The sequence below is a fragment of the Kwoniella mangroviensis genome (genome assembly GCF_000507465.2).
Source record: "Kwoniella mangroviensis CBS 8507 chromosome 1 map unlocalized Ctg02, whole genome shotgun sequence".
NCBI lineage: Eukaryota > Fungi > Basidiomycota > Tremellomycetes > Tremellales > Cryptococcaceae > Kwoniella > Kwoniella mangrovensis.
The window spans coordinates 4595245-4614445 of NW_027062534.1; the positions used below are offsets into that span (position 1 = coordinate 4595245).

General features: G+C 46.6%; 7 protein-coding genes across 7 annotated transcripts; 4 read left to right on the top strand and 3 right to left on the bottom strand.

Moving 5' to 3' along the window:
• Window positions 1–83: 83 nt before the first annotated feature.
• Window positions 84–4985, bottom strand: I203_106838 (uncharacterized protein; the record flags this gene model as incomplete). The annotated part of the gene is made up of 6 exons (XM_019151539.1): window positions 84–797; window positions 876–1355; window positions 1421–1954; window positions 2038–4388; window positions 4458–4805; window positions 4871–4985. 6 exons carry the CDS (start codon window positions 4983–4985, stop codon window positions 84–86), a joined length of 4542 nt encoding a protein of 1513 aa, XP_018999163.1.
• A 1185-nt stretch (window positions 4986–6170) lies between these two features.
• Window positions 6171–8596, bottom strand: I203_106839 (uncharacterized protein; the record flags this gene model as incomplete). Its single annotated transcript, XM_019151538.1, has 12 exons — window positions 6171–6362; window positions 6428–6537; window positions 6607–6685; window positions 6767–6837; window positions 6897–7088; window positions 7152–7289; window positions 7361–7580; window positions 7644–7755; window positions 7826–7845; window positions 7913–8074; window positions 8132–8247; window positions 8326–8596. The coding sequence occupies 12 exons, from the start codon at window positions 8594–8596 to the stop codon at window positions 6171–6173; spliced, it is 1683 nt and encodes a 560-aa protein (XP_018999162.1).
• A 397-nt stretch (window positions 8597–8993) lies between these two features.
• Window positions 8994–10797, top strand: I203_106840 (uncharacterized protein; the record flags this gene model as incomplete). The annotated part of the gene is made up of 9 exons (XM_065518063.1): window positions 8994–9200; window positions 9267–9365; window positions 9423–9628; window positions 9684–9843; window positions 9901–10092; window positions 10169–10236; window positions 10292–10405; window positions 10467–10663; window positions 10712–10797. 9 exons carry the CDS (start codon window positions 8994–8996, stop codon window positions 10795–10797), a joined length of 1329 nt encoding a protein of 442 aa, XP_065373367.1.
• A 71-nt stretch (window positions 10798–10868) lies between these two features.
• Window positions 10869–11438, bottom strand: I203_106841 (uncharacterized protein; the record flags this gene model as incomplete). The annotated part of the gene is made up of 3 exons (XM_065518064.1): window positions 10869–11141; window positions 11197–11221; window positions 11281–11438. 3 exons carry the CDS (start codon window positions 11436–11438, stop codon window positions 10869–10871), a joined length of 456 nt encoding a protein of 151 aa, XP_065373368.1.
• A 2256-nt stretch (window positions 11439–13694) lies between these two features.
• On the top strand, window positions 13695–15189 carry I203_106842 (uncharacterized protein; the record flags this gene model as incomplete). Its single annotated transcript, XM_019151535.1, has 8 exons — window positions 13695–13838; window positions 13909–13980; window positions 14043–14118; window positions 14174–14224; window positions 14287–14376; window positions 14442–14529; window positions 14591–14687; window positions 14752–15189. 8 exons carry the CDS (start codon window positions 13695–13697, stop codon window positions 15187–15189), a joined length of 1056 nt encoding a protein of 351 aa, XP_018999159.1.
• Window positions 15190–15411: 222 nt separating this feature from the next.
• I203_106843 (uncharacterized protein) lies at window positions 15412–17411 on the top strand (the record flags this gene model as incomplete). The annotated part of the gene is made up of 8 exons (XM_019151534.1): window positions 15412–15663; window positions 15727–15748; window positions 15815–15921; window positions 16037–16338; window positions 16430–16444; window positions 16503–16606; window positions 16676–17182; window positions 17254–17411. The coding sequence occupies 8 exons, from the start codon at window positions 15412–15414 to the stop codon at window positions 17409–17411; spliced, it is 1467 nt and encodes a 488-aa protein (XP_018999158.1).
• A 385-nt stretch (window positions 17412–17796) lies between these two features.
• On the top strand, window positions 17797–19139 carry I203_106844 (uncharacterized protein; the record flags this gene model as incomplete). The annotated part of the gene is made up of 8 exons (XM_019151533.1): window positions 17797–17901; window positions 17990–18007; window positions 18080–18136; window positions 18216–18373; window positions 18444–18510; window positions 18629–18887; window positions 18947–19007; window positions 19073–19139. The coding sequence occupies 8 exons, from the start codon at window positions 17797–17799 to the stop codon at window positions 19137–19139; spliced, it is 792 nt and encodes a 263-aa protein (XP_018999157.1).
• Between the last annotated feature and the right edge of the window lie 62 nt (window positions 19140–19201).

The window sequence follows — 19201 nt, forward strand, 5'->3', positions numbered from 1 at the left end:
CTAATTGACCAGGTCTACTCCCTATCATGCAAACATCCGCATCGTCCTTCATCATACCCTTCATCCTCTCACAATGATTCGATCTATCGTTTAGCCCCTGTTCTTCTCTTACCCCTCAAAGCGTTTTTGCCTCTCCTAGCGGCCGAAGCACTCGGCTGTTGTTGACCTTGTATGAACCTTACCAACTCTTCGACACTTTCCGTACCCCTAGTACCGATGTTCGATCCTTCGGCCATTTGTCCTTCTCCCTCGGCCGACGAAGCGGAGGCAGCAGCAGGTTGTCCACCAGCATCTAAGGAATGTCCAGCAGCAGCAGCAGCAGCAGCGGCAGCTAAAGTAGCGGGGTCAACGATTCGTACTCCACCTGAACTGGATCCATTTGCGAGGGTACTACCAATCCTTCTGCCCTTTATACCTCCACCAGTAAGTTGGATTCGTTCCTTGGCAGCTTTCAATCGTTCTTGTTGATCCTTCTTCAATTGCTCATTCCTCTCTTTTTGCTTCTCAACATTGTCGATGACAGCTCTGAGTAGCTCGACGTTCTTCTTGACTTCCTGAGTCTGCGAGTGCTCTTCACCTAATCTAGCACTGAAGATGTCAAGAGCCTTCTCCGATGTGGATAAGGCTGCAGCCATGTCTCCGGCGAGGAAGTGAGATTGAGTGAGTTGGTGGAGAACCTGACCCGTTTGTATGTGGGAGTCCCCGAAAAGAGATAAGGTGGAATCATAAGCTTGTTGTTGAAGAACAAGGGCGAGGGAGGTCTCGTTGATTGCTTGGAGGACGACTCCGGCGTTACTCTGTAGTGTCAGAAGTCATTAGCATATGGCATGATGAAACGAGACGAACGGAGCAGTGCAGAATCTGGTAAGACCCACCAAAACAGTATTGATCTCCGGATGATTAGGTCCATGAATGACATCCCAAAGTCTCAAAACATGTCTGAAGTATCTGAGAGCTTGTTGGGGATTACCCTCAAGATTCTCCAACATGGCGAGGTTGAAGTAATATCCAGCGGTCTCGCTGTGATAAACACCAAGTGTTCGCTCAGCGACGATGACAGCTTGTCTTTGCAATCTGAGCGCGGTGGAGATGTCCAATCCCAATGGCTGCTCTGGATCAGCAGCTCCCTCTGGGTTGGCAGCAGCTTGAGCGGCGACTTGTTGGATCTTCAATCGTGCTAATTGATGGATCGCTTGAGAGTACTGGTTGTATACCGAGGCTACCTCAGGGTGGATGACCGAGTAAATGTTCTCGTACAATTGTAATCCTTCCAGCATGAACTCAAGACCAAGGTCGATAGAGCCTCGGTTGATGGTGTTTCGACCGGCTTCGAGTATTTCTTCAGCAACGGTGACCTAATGGAAGACGAGAATTAGTGATTCCGTATCGGTATGTAGACGGGTGTTCAAATTGTACTTACAGTAGGAGCAGTGGATTTGACCACAGGGACAAGTGTCAATATATCTTCAGGCTCGAAGGTGTTCAGTCTCTTTTGTACAGGTGCCTTGTTCTTCTTGTTCTTCTTGTCTTTCGACTGTTTGATGTCCTTCTCGTCCTCGGTCGAAGATGAGTCTTGATCTTTGTCAAAGACATAATCCCTCTGAGCGAGCTGTATACCAAATCTGACAGCCAGTTCTCTAAGCAATTGTCTCTTCTTCAAGCTTTCTTCAAAATGAGCCTCATCCACAGTGAACCTGAATCTAAGTTTGACTGCATCGATTATAGCCTTTCGTAATGATTCAGGAGTAAGTTTGGTATATTCAGGTTGCTCTTCTCTGTCGGAGATACCGATTGGGTTGAAAATGGCTGAAGGCGAAGAGTTGTACGAAGAACCGAGAAGACAATTCAAAAAGTGAGAGACAGCGTAGGTGGTGGTTTCAGGCTGAAGGTTGGAGATCAGGGTTCGAAGGATGTGCTTGCATGCCCGGAATATCATCTCTTGATGGACGATTGCCTGGAAAGGGAATCAGTTTAATTCATCATACCAAATATCCAAGTGGTTCAACCCGAAAGCGGTAACATCAAAACGTAACCCACCTTCAAAGCAGCAAGATGACCAGTCTCCTTCCTGACCTCACCCTCTGGCCCAGCAGAGAACTGTTTGATGGTGTTGGCTAAATGACCCAGATACCTCATGTTGATACCCCTTCCATGCAAATGCTTAGTCAAGGAAGCACCATCCATGAGACCCGAAGTGTTGCCGGTAAGAACATCCAAAACGACGGCGGGGATAGCGATGGATCTGAGGAAAACAGAAGCATCTCGTACAGCTTTGACAGACGGATCAGACTCATCGGTGATAGTGGACGGTAAGAAAGGTTGATCATCTGAGATAGTAGAATCTTTCGATGGGATCTGATCCACGAAAGCATCTGGGTTGAACTTCAATTCGAATTGCTTGATATCGCCGATCATACTAGCATCGACAGGTTTCTCTTCCTCCGCTCTGTGGGCAGCCGCGGCTTCAGCGGCAGGTGATTGTTCTTCTTTAGGTGTAGACGATTCATCTGGAGCTTGACCTTCTGGCTTATCCTCGTCGGTGGTCGATGGTCCAGCTTCTTGCGCTTTGTCTTTCGAAGCTTGTTCATCTTGTTTAGCTTTAGCTTTCTCAGCTACACCTCTAGCCCATCGCTTCAACTCTGACTCCCAGAAAGTTTCCAACAATTCGGGTCTAAGCATCGTCAATCTGTGCGGGTATTTAGCACCTTCAATGTCATAATCCTTCTCCAACCATTCAATATCGACAGGCGATAGTCTTTGAGCATCAAGAAGATACCTCCTTCCATCTGTACCCTTCAATCCTTTCACTTCTGAACTAGCGTAAAATTCATGTTCAACGCCCTTTTCGTCCTTGATCTTGTGAGCGGCGAGTTTTTGCGCTTGACCAACCGTAGCCATCAATTTATGAGTAGCTTTGTCCCAGTGGACTGAAGTGGGGTTTTCAGAATCGATACCGTAGATCATCATTGGATTCTCGTTTTCACCTTCGACGTCCGTCTGGCCAGCTTCTCCGACATCCACAGATTTATCAGCAGAAGCTTTCGTAGGCGAATCGCCAACTTTGACCCAATCTTCCTTCTTCTGGGCTTCACCATCTTCTGCTGAGTTGGACTCTTGATCTCCCTCTTCTTCCTCCTTCTTACGGTTGGAGAAAATACCAGGTAAGATGGATTGACAGATCCATCGTTTACCTTGCCAATCTACGATGGTGTGCCCAAGCATGTACAGACCGTCAACGTCCAGTTTATTCAACAACTTGACACCGGCTGCGTCCTTTCCATGGGAGATTCGCATAGCTGCATCACCGCCCAAGTGGCCATAAGCGTTGAGGGCATCGGAGTCACCCTGAGTGATGAAGATGTTGGATTGGAGATACATGTGAGCTTTAGGATCTTCAGATGGGTTGATGGCAGGTATATCACCTCTTGAGACGGTTTGCACCGCTCGTATAGCAGCTTGATCAAATTCCGCCCATACCTTCTGTAACATCTTCTCTCTAAATACTCTCTCTTGCATCGATCCTCTGGGCAATTCTCTAATGCCTTGTATTTCCTCATTCCAATCTCTAGCAGCATCGATACTATCAGCACCATAAGCACCGGTGTGTAAGAACGCTAGTTGGGTTCTAAGGATTTCGGCCGAGGTGGCAGGTTTAGGAATGTTGGCTAACCATGGATAAGCAGGTTCAGCTTGGGGAATAGCGACAGTCGAAATGGGGTCGAGAGAAGGTGGTTCGGTAGATAGAGGTGACAACTTGAATAGCCTTTCCGAGAAGAGAGGCGACAAGGAATGTAACAAGTCGATCAAGGAGTGAGTAGGTGAAGGGTTTGGGCCATTGTTATCTGTTCTGGTGGAAGGATCGAATTGGTTGACATTCGATTTCGAAACATACCAGCCTCTAGTAGTACAGATGATCGTAACGGTTTCACCTTCTAACAAAGCGACTTGAAGGTATAATTGATGACCTAATTGACGCAAGTGTGGTGGTGGAGGATTGAAAGGGGAGATCTGGATAGATTTCAAACATGGTAGAACTTCCAAAGGCGATTGTGAGAGAGGTAATTCTCCAAGTTTCGTTGATGTCCATCCTTCGGGTCCTTTCCAATCTGAAAAAGCATGTAATTTATCATTGGAAACAGCTCTTTTCACTTTCACCAATTCCTTCTTGCCTCCTTTACCTTTTCGTCCACTTGGCAAGGATACCTCTACTTCCTCATACTGGGTCTCACCACCTGACGACAAGACTCCATCACGGACAGATTCGAAGATTGTGGATCCAGGTTGAAGGGCGATGGGAGCGGTTGTCGTATTGGCGGTGGTACCAGTCGGAGCGATCAGTTCAAGTATTCGGAGGACAGATTGACGAGCGGTGAATTCTCCGTAAGGTTCTATGGGATCAATGACAATGCGAGGTTAGGCAAGCACAAGGAAATCAGCGTGAAGCACATGTTGCTCACCCTTCACAACCTCCAATACCCTCTCACCATCCTCCTCGAGGTGGGCAAAAGCATCTTGAATTTCCAACCATTCATTCAATCTCTCTCCTGCCCTAATCTCGCTAAGATCTTCCTTTTTGATGAATATCTTCCCTCTTCCGTCATCGCCCTTGACGAACGGTAATCTGAGAGAGTATGGTCCAAGCCAGTATGCTCCAACCCAGTCGTTGATCAGCAGCTTGATGTCCTGCATGGTCTCCGTAGGTTGAGGGAAGATGGTCAGTCTATCGCGGGGTTCCGAAGAGTCCTTGGGCTTTGGCACCGTACGAGGACATGTTGGAGTTGGAAATCGGATAGCCAGAGGGGGTACTATGGGAGGATGCATCATGACCAAATCAGAGCACGAATAGAGATTATAACACATTATCACTTACAACGAACAGCTTCAGGTTGATCCTCTACCTTTTCCTCACCATTGACCTGAGCGACATCTCGAGCTACATCAGCCTGGCCAGAAGGCTGTTGCTGCTGCTGCATTTGGTCTGACATGATGAGCTATGGGCTATGATACACCTGCGATATACAGGAAGGTGAATCATTGATATCCGGCCACGTATATGATGCAGACGTAGTTTGCATCTTTCTGCGCTACCACTGAGATCTATCTTTTTCTCTCGCTTTCGATTTTTTCAACAGGTAAATCCCGAGCAGTCACATGGCTTGCACGTGGCAGCGACCCCGATCGGAGTTGTCAACCGAGTTTCGCCGATGAATCTGCTGGTCGTGTCTTGTCTGCGGCGGCTATATGCATTCATGTAGACCATTGAGCCTGTATGTGATCGTCCTGCGTCTGGTCTATGTGAGCCAAATGACGAGTGCATGCATCGACTAGCAGTACCATATCCGCTGACAACGTGTAAGCGGAGAATTGCATCACGATTCACCCCTTTTATAGCAACTAAGTTGGACGTATTGGAAGTATCATGGCCTAAAACCGTTAGCTGACATGAGGTTGAGTGGGAGGGGAGCGTGGCACGGTCTCAGCGAGAATTTTGCAATCAAAATGTATGTTGTGAGTGATGGTAGCATTTGCCCGCTATTGATGCACGAATGATTCCCGCGTATGACAAGGAAAGATAGGTATGAAAGCTTGCTAGTGATATATCAGCTTCGATTGAGTTCAATATTGACATCATGACGAATACAATGTGAGCTAGACTGTCGACTATCCATACATCTCTATTTTAGTGCGACTTCACTCTCTCGCTGTCCCACGAGCCAACAAGCGAAGCAACGCGGCAAATCCATAGCAATTACGGATAATTATATTGTCACCCTCTTCCTTTTGCACTTCTTGCTTCTTTACCTCTTCCCAGATCTTAGCTCATCGATCACATTTCGTGATTTTTGTTTCGGGAGCAGATATTCACATCATTTGGCGAAGTCCGACCAGACAATGAACCTCAGTTTAGGCAATCTATGGGACACCCCTTTGTGGTAACGATGGAGGCCAGATGTCGAGCATACATAAGCAGAAACATAAAGCATTGAACCGTACTATATGCTAATAAAGGCGAAAGCTTTCCCCTAACAACCTATCATATATACATACACGATTATAGAGAATCCCGGAAACGAATCTCTGATGATCCTCTCCCCCTCCCCGTCCCCCCTTCTCCCCTGAAGAGAACAACACCATACAGTTATTCAGCTCCGCTGTTTGATTTCTCAATTCTAAGCAGCGAGAACTTCACCTTCTTGTCTTTGTCTTTCTAAAACATTTTGATAATGTTTTTCGGCTTGCCAAACAAAGATAGGTCCCGTGAATAAATGGTAAATATCTTCCAACGTTCTCTGTCTAGTTTCAGGATAAAAGCAGTATACAATTGGAACTGAAAGTAGAGTGAGTGAACCGAATACAAAAAACTGGGGATTAGGAACCATCTTCGTTAGTCGTCACTCCACAAGTACGCAAGTCACTCGATACTCACGACGTTTTCATTGATTGAAGTGAACATGTACGGAGCGATCATGGTCAACAAAGTGAAACCTGTAGAGAAACTGGCAATTGAGAGCGCACCCCCTCTGGACCGTGTCGCCTCTGCGACATTGGGCACAGCGGGTTAGCCTATGGTCTCTGGCGTTTGTCATAAACAGCTTGGACACTGACGAGGAAATATTTCAACAGGATAAACCCATCCTACACACGCCCAAGAGAATCCGTGAAAGGCAGCGTATAGAAAGACACACTGGCAGATTGTATCGATCAGTCGACCGAATATCGTCTGCACCGCCCAAATGGAGGTAGACCCGAGAAAATCGAAACTTACAGCTACAAGGGCACTGCCGGCAGCCGAACTGGCATTACCATTCTGTCTGATAATATACTTTGACAGAGCACCTGTCGATTGTGTTCCAAAGTCAGCGCAATCATGATGACGCGATCACAAGGCAGCTCACCAAGGATCATCATGAGGACACCAGCACCAGTCGAACCAGCGATGAATAGAGCTCGACGACCAACTCTATCTGTCAATGATACACCAACGTAGAACCACAATGGGTAGTTGATAGCATTACATCCGACGAGAATGGTTGTCTTGTGAGCACTGTAGCCAGCGAAGCCTAAAACTGTACTAGCATATGCGACGACTGATGGAACTTGAATCAGCCATGCACACTTCAGGCACCAAGCGAGCGCAATATGATTCTCACCGATGCCATAAGCCAAGAAAAAGGTAGCCATGAATTGAAGAAGGATAGTGAGCCATGCTCTTCTTCGGGTGTTCTCGTGATCTCGTTTGAATAGCATGGCTAGATAACCGTGTTGAGCGTTGTTTTGTCGCTGCATTTCTGAGATATGCAAACGGCATTAGGGAGATCTTTTATATCAATTAGGGTGAGTAAATATGCGAGATCCTCACCACAATAAGCAATAATGTCTTTCAACTCCTGGCTTGAATCTTCTTTTCGGAGGTGGCTGAGAACGTATTCGGCTTCTTCAAACATTCCAACAGAAACTAACCATCTGGGTGATTCTGGTAAGAAACTGAAGAAGATGCAGACGGGGAGGTAGACGACAAGAGGATATGCGATGATGAATCTCCATCCGAGTTGTAAATTGCTAGAAAAGCTAAGACCATACTATGAACAGGAGGATTGATGTCAGACAAGGAAAGTGACACTGGATTGGCCGGAGATGCTCACACCTAGCCAATAAGCGGACGCGATACCGATACCAGCGAAAGAGAGTTCTAAAGCGATTGAACCGCCCCTAACAGCAGTAGCAGATATTTCGGCAATCCATGTAGGGACAGTTCTGCAGAGGGAAGCGAGTCAGACCTAAGCGCGTAGTCTGGTGAAGTAAAGTCCTCTCGAGCACAACTCACGAGTCGGACATGCCGATACCCTGGAAGAGAGATCAGTGATTGATCACGGTTTGTTGCATAGATCTTTCGCCGGGAATGAAGACTTACAAATCCAGTGATGAATCGCGAGATCAAGAACCAAGTCAGATTTTGAGAAGCAGTTTGTAATGCCATACCGAAGCAACCGATAGCCAAAGCAGTAGATATGGACTTGGTCCTACCCAGAGAAGTAGTGAGCCATCCTCCAGCAAGAGCACCAACAATCATTCCCTAGAAAGCTCGAAGGTCAGCCAATCTATCGTAGCCAAAATCAGCATCATCACGCACAAAAGAATTGATAGAGGTGATACCACCTTGTTTAGCTGCAAGTAATCGGGAGCTGATGGTCGTATCGGAGGTGTTAAGCATAGCATCCAGCGCTGCATTGGTCGAAACCGAACCATCTATTGTGCGAACCAAAGTGGTGAGTCAATTTGCCATGGGGACACAGTTCTCATATACCAAAAAAACAACCAGCTTACATGAAGACAAGTTGTAGGCCGAAACATACAGGGTCAAACCACCCATGAGAAGTGAGACGGCACTCATGAATTTTGCACCTCCTCGGGTGATCATCCGCTTTCGAGAATATCCATAAGGTAGGATCCTGTAGAGAGGACTAATTTTAAACAGGGCGTCTGCGTTGTTCTCAATCGAAGGTACTTCGTGGGTAGTGGGTGTTCGAGCACCGTCTTTGGTATCGTTATCGTAAGATTTCGAGCCGCTGGCATCGTTTACTATGGTGTTAGACATGCCGGAAAAGTATAAAGTAGAGCGAAAACGTGCGGATGATGGAGTAAAAGCATTCCTTTGACACCTTCGGTGGGTTCTTTTTAAGGTAAAAATTCTCCAAGATCCTTCTTATCTTCGAGTTTCACTTTTGGGTTGATTACATTACATAGCGGTGCCGTAGACGTCGGTGACCTGATACGTCGGTGACCGGTGTCAACGAAACAAAGTCATGGTCGGACCGATCATCGGGTATAGATTTTCCCCGCCAGTTGCTTGGCTGAGTTGGTGATCGGCGGTTGTTGCAATGGTGATTTTTCCTGTAGATATAGGACAAGTAGATGAAAAAGCGATCTTTGGAACATTCCCAAGTGTATCATTGCTTCACAAGGCTTAGGGGCGTCAAAAATTTTGATCAAGAATGTCGATAGTTGCTGGAAACGGCGAGGGCAGCAGTAATGATCCCAAGGTGGAGGTCGAAAGTGGTGTAGAAGCAAGTATCGCGTTAGAAGTATCGTCCGTCACGAACCCAGCGCACGTTGAACTAGATAGTCTGAAAGCATGGCTAGTGGTCTTCGGCTGCTGCGGTGCGATGACGACAACATTCGGTCTCACTACAAGTTTTGGTGTAGGTCAGGTCAACTCTGCTCTTGTTTCTCTGTCTTCCTGATATCAATCCATCTTGCACCCATAGGTCTTTCAAGAATACTACGGAAGGGTGCTTCTATCGGATCAATCTGCTTCTTCTATTGCATGGATAGGTGGACTACAATATTGCTTGCTGTTCTTTCTGGTGAGCTGTCCTTTTGACGCTGAACTGGAACTCCATCTGACTGACCAACCCCTTCAGGGCCTTCCGATTGGTTCATTGAACGAGAAAGGCTATACTCGTCAATTGGTATGGTCCGGATCAATTATCATCGTCTGTTGTCAAGTGGGAATCAGCTTTTGTAGCACGTATCATCAACTTCTCATTGTTCAAGGTCTATTGTTCGGGATAGGGTCTGGTTGTGTTTTTACTCCGGCTTGTGCGGTCGTTCAGCCTTGGTTTGACAAGTGAGTTATATATCATCAAGCCTCTATTGACGCAGTCCTTGGTCTGCATCCCTAGGAAACGTAATTTAGCTATGGGTATACTGGCCACCGGCTCAGCGATCGGTGGTGTGATTTTTTCACTTGCTGCTTCCAACCTGTTGCCACAAATTGGATTTGCGTGGACCGCTCGAGTTTTAGCTCTGTTATCCCTCATCGTGCTCATAATAGCCTCATTGGTAGGTTGGTTTCGTGTGCCTCTTTGGGGTAAGATTTTTCAGACTGAAGCTCTACAGTTTGTTCGGCAATACCCTGGCTTACCTGAGAACCGGTCGACCTCCATGATAGGTGCGGTGACGCAGTTGAAGAAACCGGCATTTAGCACATATATTTTGGGGGTATTTTTGGCTTCAGCATCAGTGTATGCACCCGTTAATTATGCCCAAGAATATGGGCAGCATTTGGAATTGCCAAAGGGGGCTACTCAAGTGAGTTCCGTACGATAGACATCTCTGGAGTTTCCTGCTTCATGCTGATAATGCACCTGACAACAACTACAACTAGTACCTGGTCACTATCATCAATGGCACATCCATCATTGGCCGAATTGGAGGAGGACAATTAGCCGATCAGTGAGCACGACATCTGGCCATGGCGATGAGATTATCACTTACACAATGTCACCAGTTTCGGCTCGATACAAACGGAAACCGTAGGGGTTTTTATTTGCGGGACCATGTGCTTTTTTTGGACAAAATGCACCTCGAGTGCATCTTTGATCGCATACGCAGCACTTTATGGGTGAGTTTGGTTTTCTCGAGGAATTTTTTCGCTCCTGAAAAGTCACTGACTATAAAACAAGTGTTGCTCAAGGTGTTTACGTAGCTCTGTTACCTGCAGGGGCCGCTGCCATAATCCCCTCTGCCGATTTAGGCCGGTCCATTGGCGTCATGTTTTCTATTTTGAGTATAGCAATGCTCATCTCGCAACCCGTATTTGGACTTTTGATCAGAGATACGAGCGGTCCAGCGGCCTATAGTCATGCCGCCATCTTTGGAGGTGAGCGATCATGCGCAAACATCCGAAACTGTGCTAATTACACCGTAGGATCGGTCCTCATGTTATCTGCACTCTCGTTGCTAATCTCAATTCTGCTTCGTCCGCGCACCAGAAACATGAAATTAGAGGCTTGACGCTACATGTGTAGACGTGAGTAGGTGGATACTATGCATATCATACGATTTTGCGAATACAGGGCGTTTGTTCACGACAAATCGAACAGGTTGACTAGTTGACGGAAGTTGTCGAAATTGAGAGGAGGTTGAGCAGAAGAAGATTCAGTCACTGAAGCATGTTCCGTCGAGGAAGCAGGAGCGCCCAGTAATCGTGACAGTGCTTCACCATAATGCTGCATAGTACTGCATTTAGTACCTTGGAAAGCAGCGGCCAAGAGCATCCCATCGCTGAGCCGTCTTAAAAGCGAGACCACGTCCTGACTCTGAGGCGCGATGAATTCTGGATCGCTGATACAAATCATCTGCGAAGTGTTTCAGCAGATTTTGATACAGGCACAGGATATTTGACTTGCTTACCTTGAACAAGATTACGGCCGCGTAACTGAGTCAAGGAAGACAGTGAGCCGAACTGACGTGATTTCACCCTTTTTTTTGACTCACACAATCATCACAACACCTAGATTAGAAGCATACTGAAGAAAGTTTGCCTGTTCCAGACCTTGTGTACAATCGCGGACCATGGCCAAAGCACTTTGATATCCGAGGACCGGTAGTTCGCCCTCTTGTTGACCAATAGTGCTTTCTGGCACAGCCGCCATATGTACGATCAGTTCCACTTGGCTGTAAATAAAGGTCTCGTATAGTCCTATTATACAAATCAGAGAGTGTATCAAATCACGAATCGACCAGTGGAGTGACGAGTCTTACCGCATTCGGGCTGGTAGTGCTGTCGCCAAGCAGACAATAGTGGTAACCAAACTCCATCTCCGTGATTTGAGGACTCTGATATCTGGTCGACATCGGAGTAATGGTCCTGGATGAGATGAGACAATTAGTCCGAAATAGCTAGAAAAATAAGTAACCAAATGGTTTACCATAATTTGCCTGAGCTCCACTTGTGCTAGTAAGCGACGGGCTATAGGATCATCCCGGGCAATCGTCCATTCGGACAACGGCACTGTCAAGAGACAACTTTAGTATCTGAGACGTCGATTGACATAAAGCTCCATACTCACATGGATTGGTCGAGGCATCGTGCGGCATCGCTCGTGGTCTACCAAGCTGAGTGCTTAGACTTGAGCAGAGGTCAGTTCAAGATGACATGTATTATGACGTGACTTACGCAACGTCGTGGAGATAGAGAGAAAGGTATATCCGTGCGGCATCCCGTCTGTGCTGTAAAAGAAATGTAGCAGATCCTGGAGGCAAGGATTCCACGACGTGACAACCTAGCTCTGTCACCATACATGCAGCATACGCCACAACTGAAGAAATTTGCAAGAGATAAGCAAAATCATAGCAATAACCTGGACTCGACTTACATTGCCAGGCTCTATCCTCGCCACTGTTCTCCGAGATTGGCAACCAGTTAGCTAACATTGCAAAACCTGCAGCGATGTATATAGAGCGATGACCTCCTTGGAGCACATGCTGAGCTACCTTTATCGCATGTTCCCATAAGGGCTTGCAGACATGCCTTGACATGGGACAATATTGAGCTGCAACAGCACATATTGCTGAGAAGAGGAGGGTAGACTGAGCCTGTATCGTTGAAGCTGAATGATACTGAGGATCGATGTACGGTGCCCATATCAGCAGTGACTGAAAGTATCTTTGCGTGATCGGAACATCAGGTGAGCCCACTTTCTTAGCACGTCGATACTGCAGTGCCAACGAGGCAAATCTTACCTTCTGAATAGACGTTCTGCGTCGTTGAACCTTATAATCCCAACTTTGACTGGATCCCATTGGGGTAGGACGTCTGGAAAAGGTAGTGCATCGACAGAATCATGGTGGGACCGAACCCAGATGCTCCTGGGCCCCAGAACAGACTGTATCACGACGAACGGGCTGCTCGCGCATGGCTTTCTTTGATCGGTATGTGCATACTGTGGTGCTTGGGTGTGTCGAAAATGCTACCAAAATATAATCACGTTGAGAATATGCATGCATACTTGGGCCTGCATGTGGAATTTGACGTACACGGGAGTCAGGAGTAGCACTGCAACGAGCTGTACTACTTGAGAAGATAGTCGGGTCAGCACATGATCTCAAGAATCCGTTGTAGTATCACTTACAGATGTGTGAGCGTATTTCGACTCGCAGACCGACGAGAACCTTTGCGGTGTGGTATGTATTCGCAAGGAATATCCAAGCGATTACAACGATTGCATTGACCACGGCCCTGACCGGGATTTACGCATCTCATCCGGGCTCTTCGGCAAGCATTGCAAGCGCCAAATGTTCTCGGAGAAGCGACTGGTATAGATGAAGTAGTGGAAGAGTGACTCATGTGCGTCGTTGAGTGTAGGTGGCCAATTGGATAAGATCGAGAACGTAGAGAAAAGAATATGATTGTTGATTTATGCGATGTTAGGCCGTCGGTAAGCGATCGACAGTACGTATTTGTATGGGAACCTGCAACAGCCAACCAGAGAGACGGTTTCATTGTTACCCGGGTTAATCCGCTCCTGGCTCCCAATGTGTGTGACAGTTTGATCTATCGCTCCGAAATCACCCTTGACCAATGATCATTTAATCCGAAAGCTGCCCCAGACTCGAGCTTACACATCCTGTTTGACCTGACTTGTGGTTTCAGGGTGAAAGTACCGTAAAGGTTCCTGATAGGTTGCTCAAGAGATAACTTGACCAGACCGGTGACCGACAATAAGATCGCTCCCCGATTTCAACAAACAGGGGGTATATATATATACATATATTTGTTCCATTCCAGCCTCATTCAAAGACATATCTCCAACTCTGTTGCTTTTGCATACCTGATACCCTAGCGTATACCTCATTCCCTTTCCCTCCATCTCAACACGTATACTACACTTTTCATTTATCTAGCTAAAATGGTTGCCAAAGAGAAAGTCAGAGTCGCCGTACCTCAAATTGAGCCTTCATGGCTCGACAAAGACTCGGGTCTTCAAAGGATACTAGAAGTCATTAAGGAGGCTTCTGAGGAAGATGCCAAGCTGATTGCATTTGGAGAACTGGTAAGATACTCCCTGCCGCTATGTCGATTCGGTGGCTTTTATTCTAAATACTGCCGAATATGAATTACAGTTCTTACCTGGTTACCCGAGTTTTCTGTACGGTGGAAGAATGAATGATGTGTACAAACATGGGATACAATACGTGAGACTATCCAGACAATCTTCACCCACATCTACCACACGACTAAGGCAGTCATACTGTAGGCAAACAACGCCGTCGAGGTGGACGGCCCTGAAATTGCCGCCATTCGATACGCTGCCAGAGATAACAAGATTATCGGTGAGGAACTTCTTTGCTTTCGCAGGATCACCTCGTGAATAATCGAAACTTTCAGTTCATGTTGGTTTCACGGAAAGAGACGGGAAATCATTATATATGTCCAACGGTGAGTGAGATTCAGGATTTATCCGACAACACATGGTCTGATCACCTTGTATGCCATCATAGTTATCATTGATGAACATGGAGAAGTCTTACTCCACAGACGTAAAATCAAGCCTAGTCACTACGAGCGTGTACTGCATGGTGAGGGAGGTCGTGAGTCGCTGGTGACGTGGTTCTCTATCTATCTAGCTGACACCTCGTAATCGGAATGGAAACAGCCGAAAGCGCCATCAATTGTGTCGAAACATCGATCGGCCGTATCAGTGTCCTCAACTGTTGGGAACACTTCCAGCCATTGTTGAAATTGTCAGTCTCATTCCAAGTTGCTTATAGCCGGGCCGCATCTGATAGGGTTTCCTCTAATCAGCCACACCTATCATCAAAGGCCTCTGATTCACATTGCTGCTTGGCCAATGTTGCATCCATATGGAGGAGAGGAGCAGTGGGCACACTGCGTTGATTCTGTAAGTTGAGCCGCTCCTCTAATGTCGTTTTTGGTGATTGATCCCTGAAACATGTCAAAAACAGGGAGTTGGGGTCACCCGAACTGTAGCTTGCGAGTCAGGTGCTTTCGTCCTGTGTGCTACAAACATACTCACCGAGAAAGGAATGAAGATCAACCACGTTCCAGGAATCTCCGTCAACACAGGTGATGCCGCTGGCCATATCCAACCTGGAGGTGGATTCAGCGCTGTGTATGCTCCGGACGGTTCAAAACTTTCTAAAGATATATCGGATCTTGAAGAGACCGTCTTATATGTCGATCTTGACCTTGACATGGTACCTTTCGCAGCTCTGGTACAGGACACTGTGGGGCATTATTCTAGACCAGATATGTTCCACTTGGTCGTCAAATCCCAACCCGCTCCCTTGGTCGTCTATCAAACCGAAGATGGTAAACAAATTTCCGCTCCAAGTAGAGTCAAGCCCTTCAAAGCCCTTCCACCTTTAGAAGGACACCTTTGATAGACCGAACCACATTCCGTTATCAGGATCTAACTTTAGTTATATAAATATACATATGCACATGTACATTGGTTTTATAGCTTTTATCGGAGCCGTCCATGATTTTGTACCCGGCGGAGGTCGCCACCGCAATTTTGGCAGGGTAGACTCAGTAGTAACATGAGTGGATATGTATGATACATGCTCATACGGTCATCCATAAATAGACTCACTAGACTCAAGATGCCAGCACATCCTAACCTCACACCGGAACAGATAGCTAAGGCAGCTGAAAGGAAAGCAGCGAAGCTGACCAAGAAGCTGGCTGTAGCGGATGGAAAAGTAGAGTTGAATGATGAGCACAGACTCGAGATCGACCGAAGGAAATTCTTGAAGCGGGATTGGGTGTCTGTGGGATCAAGCTCGAGCTTGGAAGCGCACACAGGAAGTGAGGATGAGAAGGGGAGAGAAACCTTCAGGATCGTCACTTGGAACGTGAGTACGGTGATGTCCAAGCGATTTCTGTTGAGTAATGATTGATTGTTGATTTCTTCACAGGTACTGGCTCAAACACTAGTTCGTGAGTATACTCTGCGCCGAACCGAAGAGTGTCCACAAACAAATGTTCATTGATGAGAATATACAGGCAGAGAGCTGTTTCCCGGTTCTGATTGCCTACGATGGTCAGACAGACGAGCGATGCTGTTAGCAGAACTGGAACATCATTCTCAATCGGACATCATATGCTTGCAGGTGCGTGAGGATTGGACGTCTAGAGCTTAGACTCTTGATTGTAGGACATGGTCATCTCTCGATCCTAAAGTTATCCGCTCAAATGTCTTCACTGACGAAGTTTCTCTCCCTATAGGAATGCGATCGGGTCAAAGAATACTCTTCCTCCCTCCCCCAGCACACTTCTGTTCAAGGTTCCGGTCCAGGTAAACTCCACGGCTTGGTAATCTTCTACCGCACATCTAGATTCTTCGTGCGATCAAGTAAGCTGGTTCACCTGGACGAAGAGGAGATATCAACAAATAACTCGAGGGAGAAAGAAGAAGACGAAAAGAGGCGGAGAGGTGGTAGCAGGCAAACTAAGAATGTTGGATTGATCGTCGCTTTGGAACAAATTGACGGAGATGGAAAGGGGATCGTGGTCGCTACCACTCATCTGTCAGTGAAATGAATACAGTCCTCTTTTCAACGGATTACACACGTTTTCATAACACAGATTGAACGCTGATACTACCGTTGATGTCTACAGCTTTTGGCATCCCAAGTGAGTAGATTCGCCCAGACTCAACAAAACCATTCCAAACTATCTGACGGATCTTCAGATACGCCTATGAGCGAATTAGACAATCTATCATCATCCTACGTAGTATACGTCAATTTCAAAAGGATAACGATTGCAATTCATGGCCAGCCATCTTCGCAGGAGGTGAGCTACAATCGAGCCTTTCTTTTCATTCTGGAGTCATGCTCATCAATCACGTTCATTACTTTGCAGACCTTAACACTCAACCCTCTGAAGCCACCTATCAGCTGCTCGTATCTCCTCATACTCCCTTGCCGAAGAGCATGATCGATGAAATATCTTCTTCGAGACTGGTTCACGATAGCGTAGCCAAGATCTCGCCCTCCACGATTACAAGCGTCTCTGAAATCCCTTCAACCACAGCTACGGGAAGTAATACACCCACGACCAAAGCAGACGAAGAAGGTGAAGGTGAAGGGGAACTGCCAGATAGTAATGAGAAGAGCATTGCCAACACTCGTACACCACAAGCGAATGATGGGATATTACCAGTAGGAGAACTGGTCAAATCTATGCAGGAGATCTTACCTGAGGGGGGAGCAAGGAGTGCTTACGGTTCTACTGCATGGGGATCCAAAGTGGACAACCAAGAAACATTTGGGCGAAGAGGCGGATTCGAACATGTGAATGGGGATCAAGTATCAGGAAAGGAAGAACCGTCATACACCTGTTTCACACCTTTATTCAGGTTGACGTTGGGTGAGTGTTTGGCTCTGGCTCCGATCATCTACGATTTCCAGCATCTTGACACGCTGACATTGCTAAATCAGATTATCTCTTACTCCTTCCCGCTCTTCCCGGTCATAGTCCGGCTGTGATCACATCGATATACGCACCACCAAAGATAGGGCAGCTAGGTGAAGGTCTGCCCAGGAAGGGGATTTGCGCGAGCGATCACTTGGCTGTGGGATGTGAGATCTCCTTCTGAAACCATTGCACAAGAACTCCGCATCTCTCAATTGCATTGATTTTTCTTCTCGTTGTATCGACGGTCACACTGATATATCTTGCATCCACCCATATACGTTATGTATGTCATTATAGCGTCCGATGGTAGACAACCTCCAAGATGAACTGGAGCTATCACCGTAAATTACGGAAAGATGACGAGTGGAGGTTGATCACCTAATCCCTCTGAATTGGTCTTCATGACGTCGGTCATATCGTCACAGTGCGGGCAGCTTGATTATCAGGGTACACAACTTCTACTTTCTGTGTACTTCATCTCGAGCCATTCGATGCAATTCTCGCGTTTCGTTAAAGCTTCGACAGCCGTGAAATATACAAACTTGACAGCAACACGTTCTGTGAAGATGCCATCGCCCGACGAAAGTGTTCATCCTACTGCTACTGGTCTAGCCAAACAAACCGTAGACAGACATCAGAGAGATGAAGATCTGATACTATGGAGCGGGTGGGTGAGTTGACCGCGGGAAACCATATTCTGCAGATGATGAGCGCCGTCCAGGTTCGGATCTGGCTGACTCTTTGAGAATCACTCCACAGTTCTGCCCTTTCAACCAGGTAAGCCGACTGATTGGTCTGAGACGTATAAGCTAACACCAGGTTGATGATATTATCTCCTGTGCGGTCAAGAGAATTTGGATGGCCCTTGAGGAACGTAAGATTGCATACCAATACCATGAGGTCAACGTGAGTCAATCCTTCAGATCTCTTCGGAAATACTGAACGGTTCGAAGATACTTGAGATGTTGATCGACGAGATGTTCAGCCCTACAAGAAGGAGAAACATTTCCTCAATTTGAACCCTTTAGGATTGGTACCTACGCTCGAGATAAAATCAACCGATGGGCAAAGTAAGGCTCTTTACGAGTCCGATGTATTGGTCGAATACCTCGAAGATCTTTATCCTGAAAGTAACGAGCACCCGTCAGTACCTTGCATGCCCTCACAATGCGTTCTTTAATGCGCTATGCTGACACTTTAGCATTGGATATAGCTCAATCTTCCCTAAAGATACTTACGAGAAGAGTTGGGTCAGACTCAACGTCCAACACATCACAAAGGTGTGTCTCCATTTCTATTCATCATCTTCATACTTACTCGAAAATGCCAAAACATTGTTGCCCTCATCTATCTTAGCAATCTTCGTCATGCTGAAGTTTGCTTTCCTTGACTGAACAGAAAATCATCCCGGCATATTTCAAGCTACAGCAATTTCAAGATCCTTCCGATCAAGATTTAGCTCGAGAAGAGCTCTACAAAGGTCTACGAACATTGACAGAAAGGATCAAAGGACCTTATTTCGCTGGGGAGCAATTCACTGCTGTGGATCTATCGATAGCACCGTTCGTAAGGAGATTCTACAATCTGGCTGAATTCCGAGGATTGGACGAAAGTAAAGTTGGAGATATGTGGTTAAGTTATAGGGAAAAATTGATGAGTAAGTACTCCTAGCCAAAAATGGTAACCCCCATCCTGACGTGATGAGCTTTCGATTAGATCGAGAATCACTCAAAAATACCAGTTCCGAGGATAAGTATTATCATGAGATCTTAGAGAGGTGAGTCAGTCAAAACTGGATGGAGAGTCATGGGCATGGTTCACTGAGAGATCGTGTCATTGCAGATATCTCAAGAACGAAGCTCAATCAGAAGTAGCCAAAGCTACCAGAGGAGGTCAAAATCTACCCTGATTTCATACAGCAACGATAGCCTGAACAGAGAAGGAGGTACAAATGAGCCACGAGATTCCATC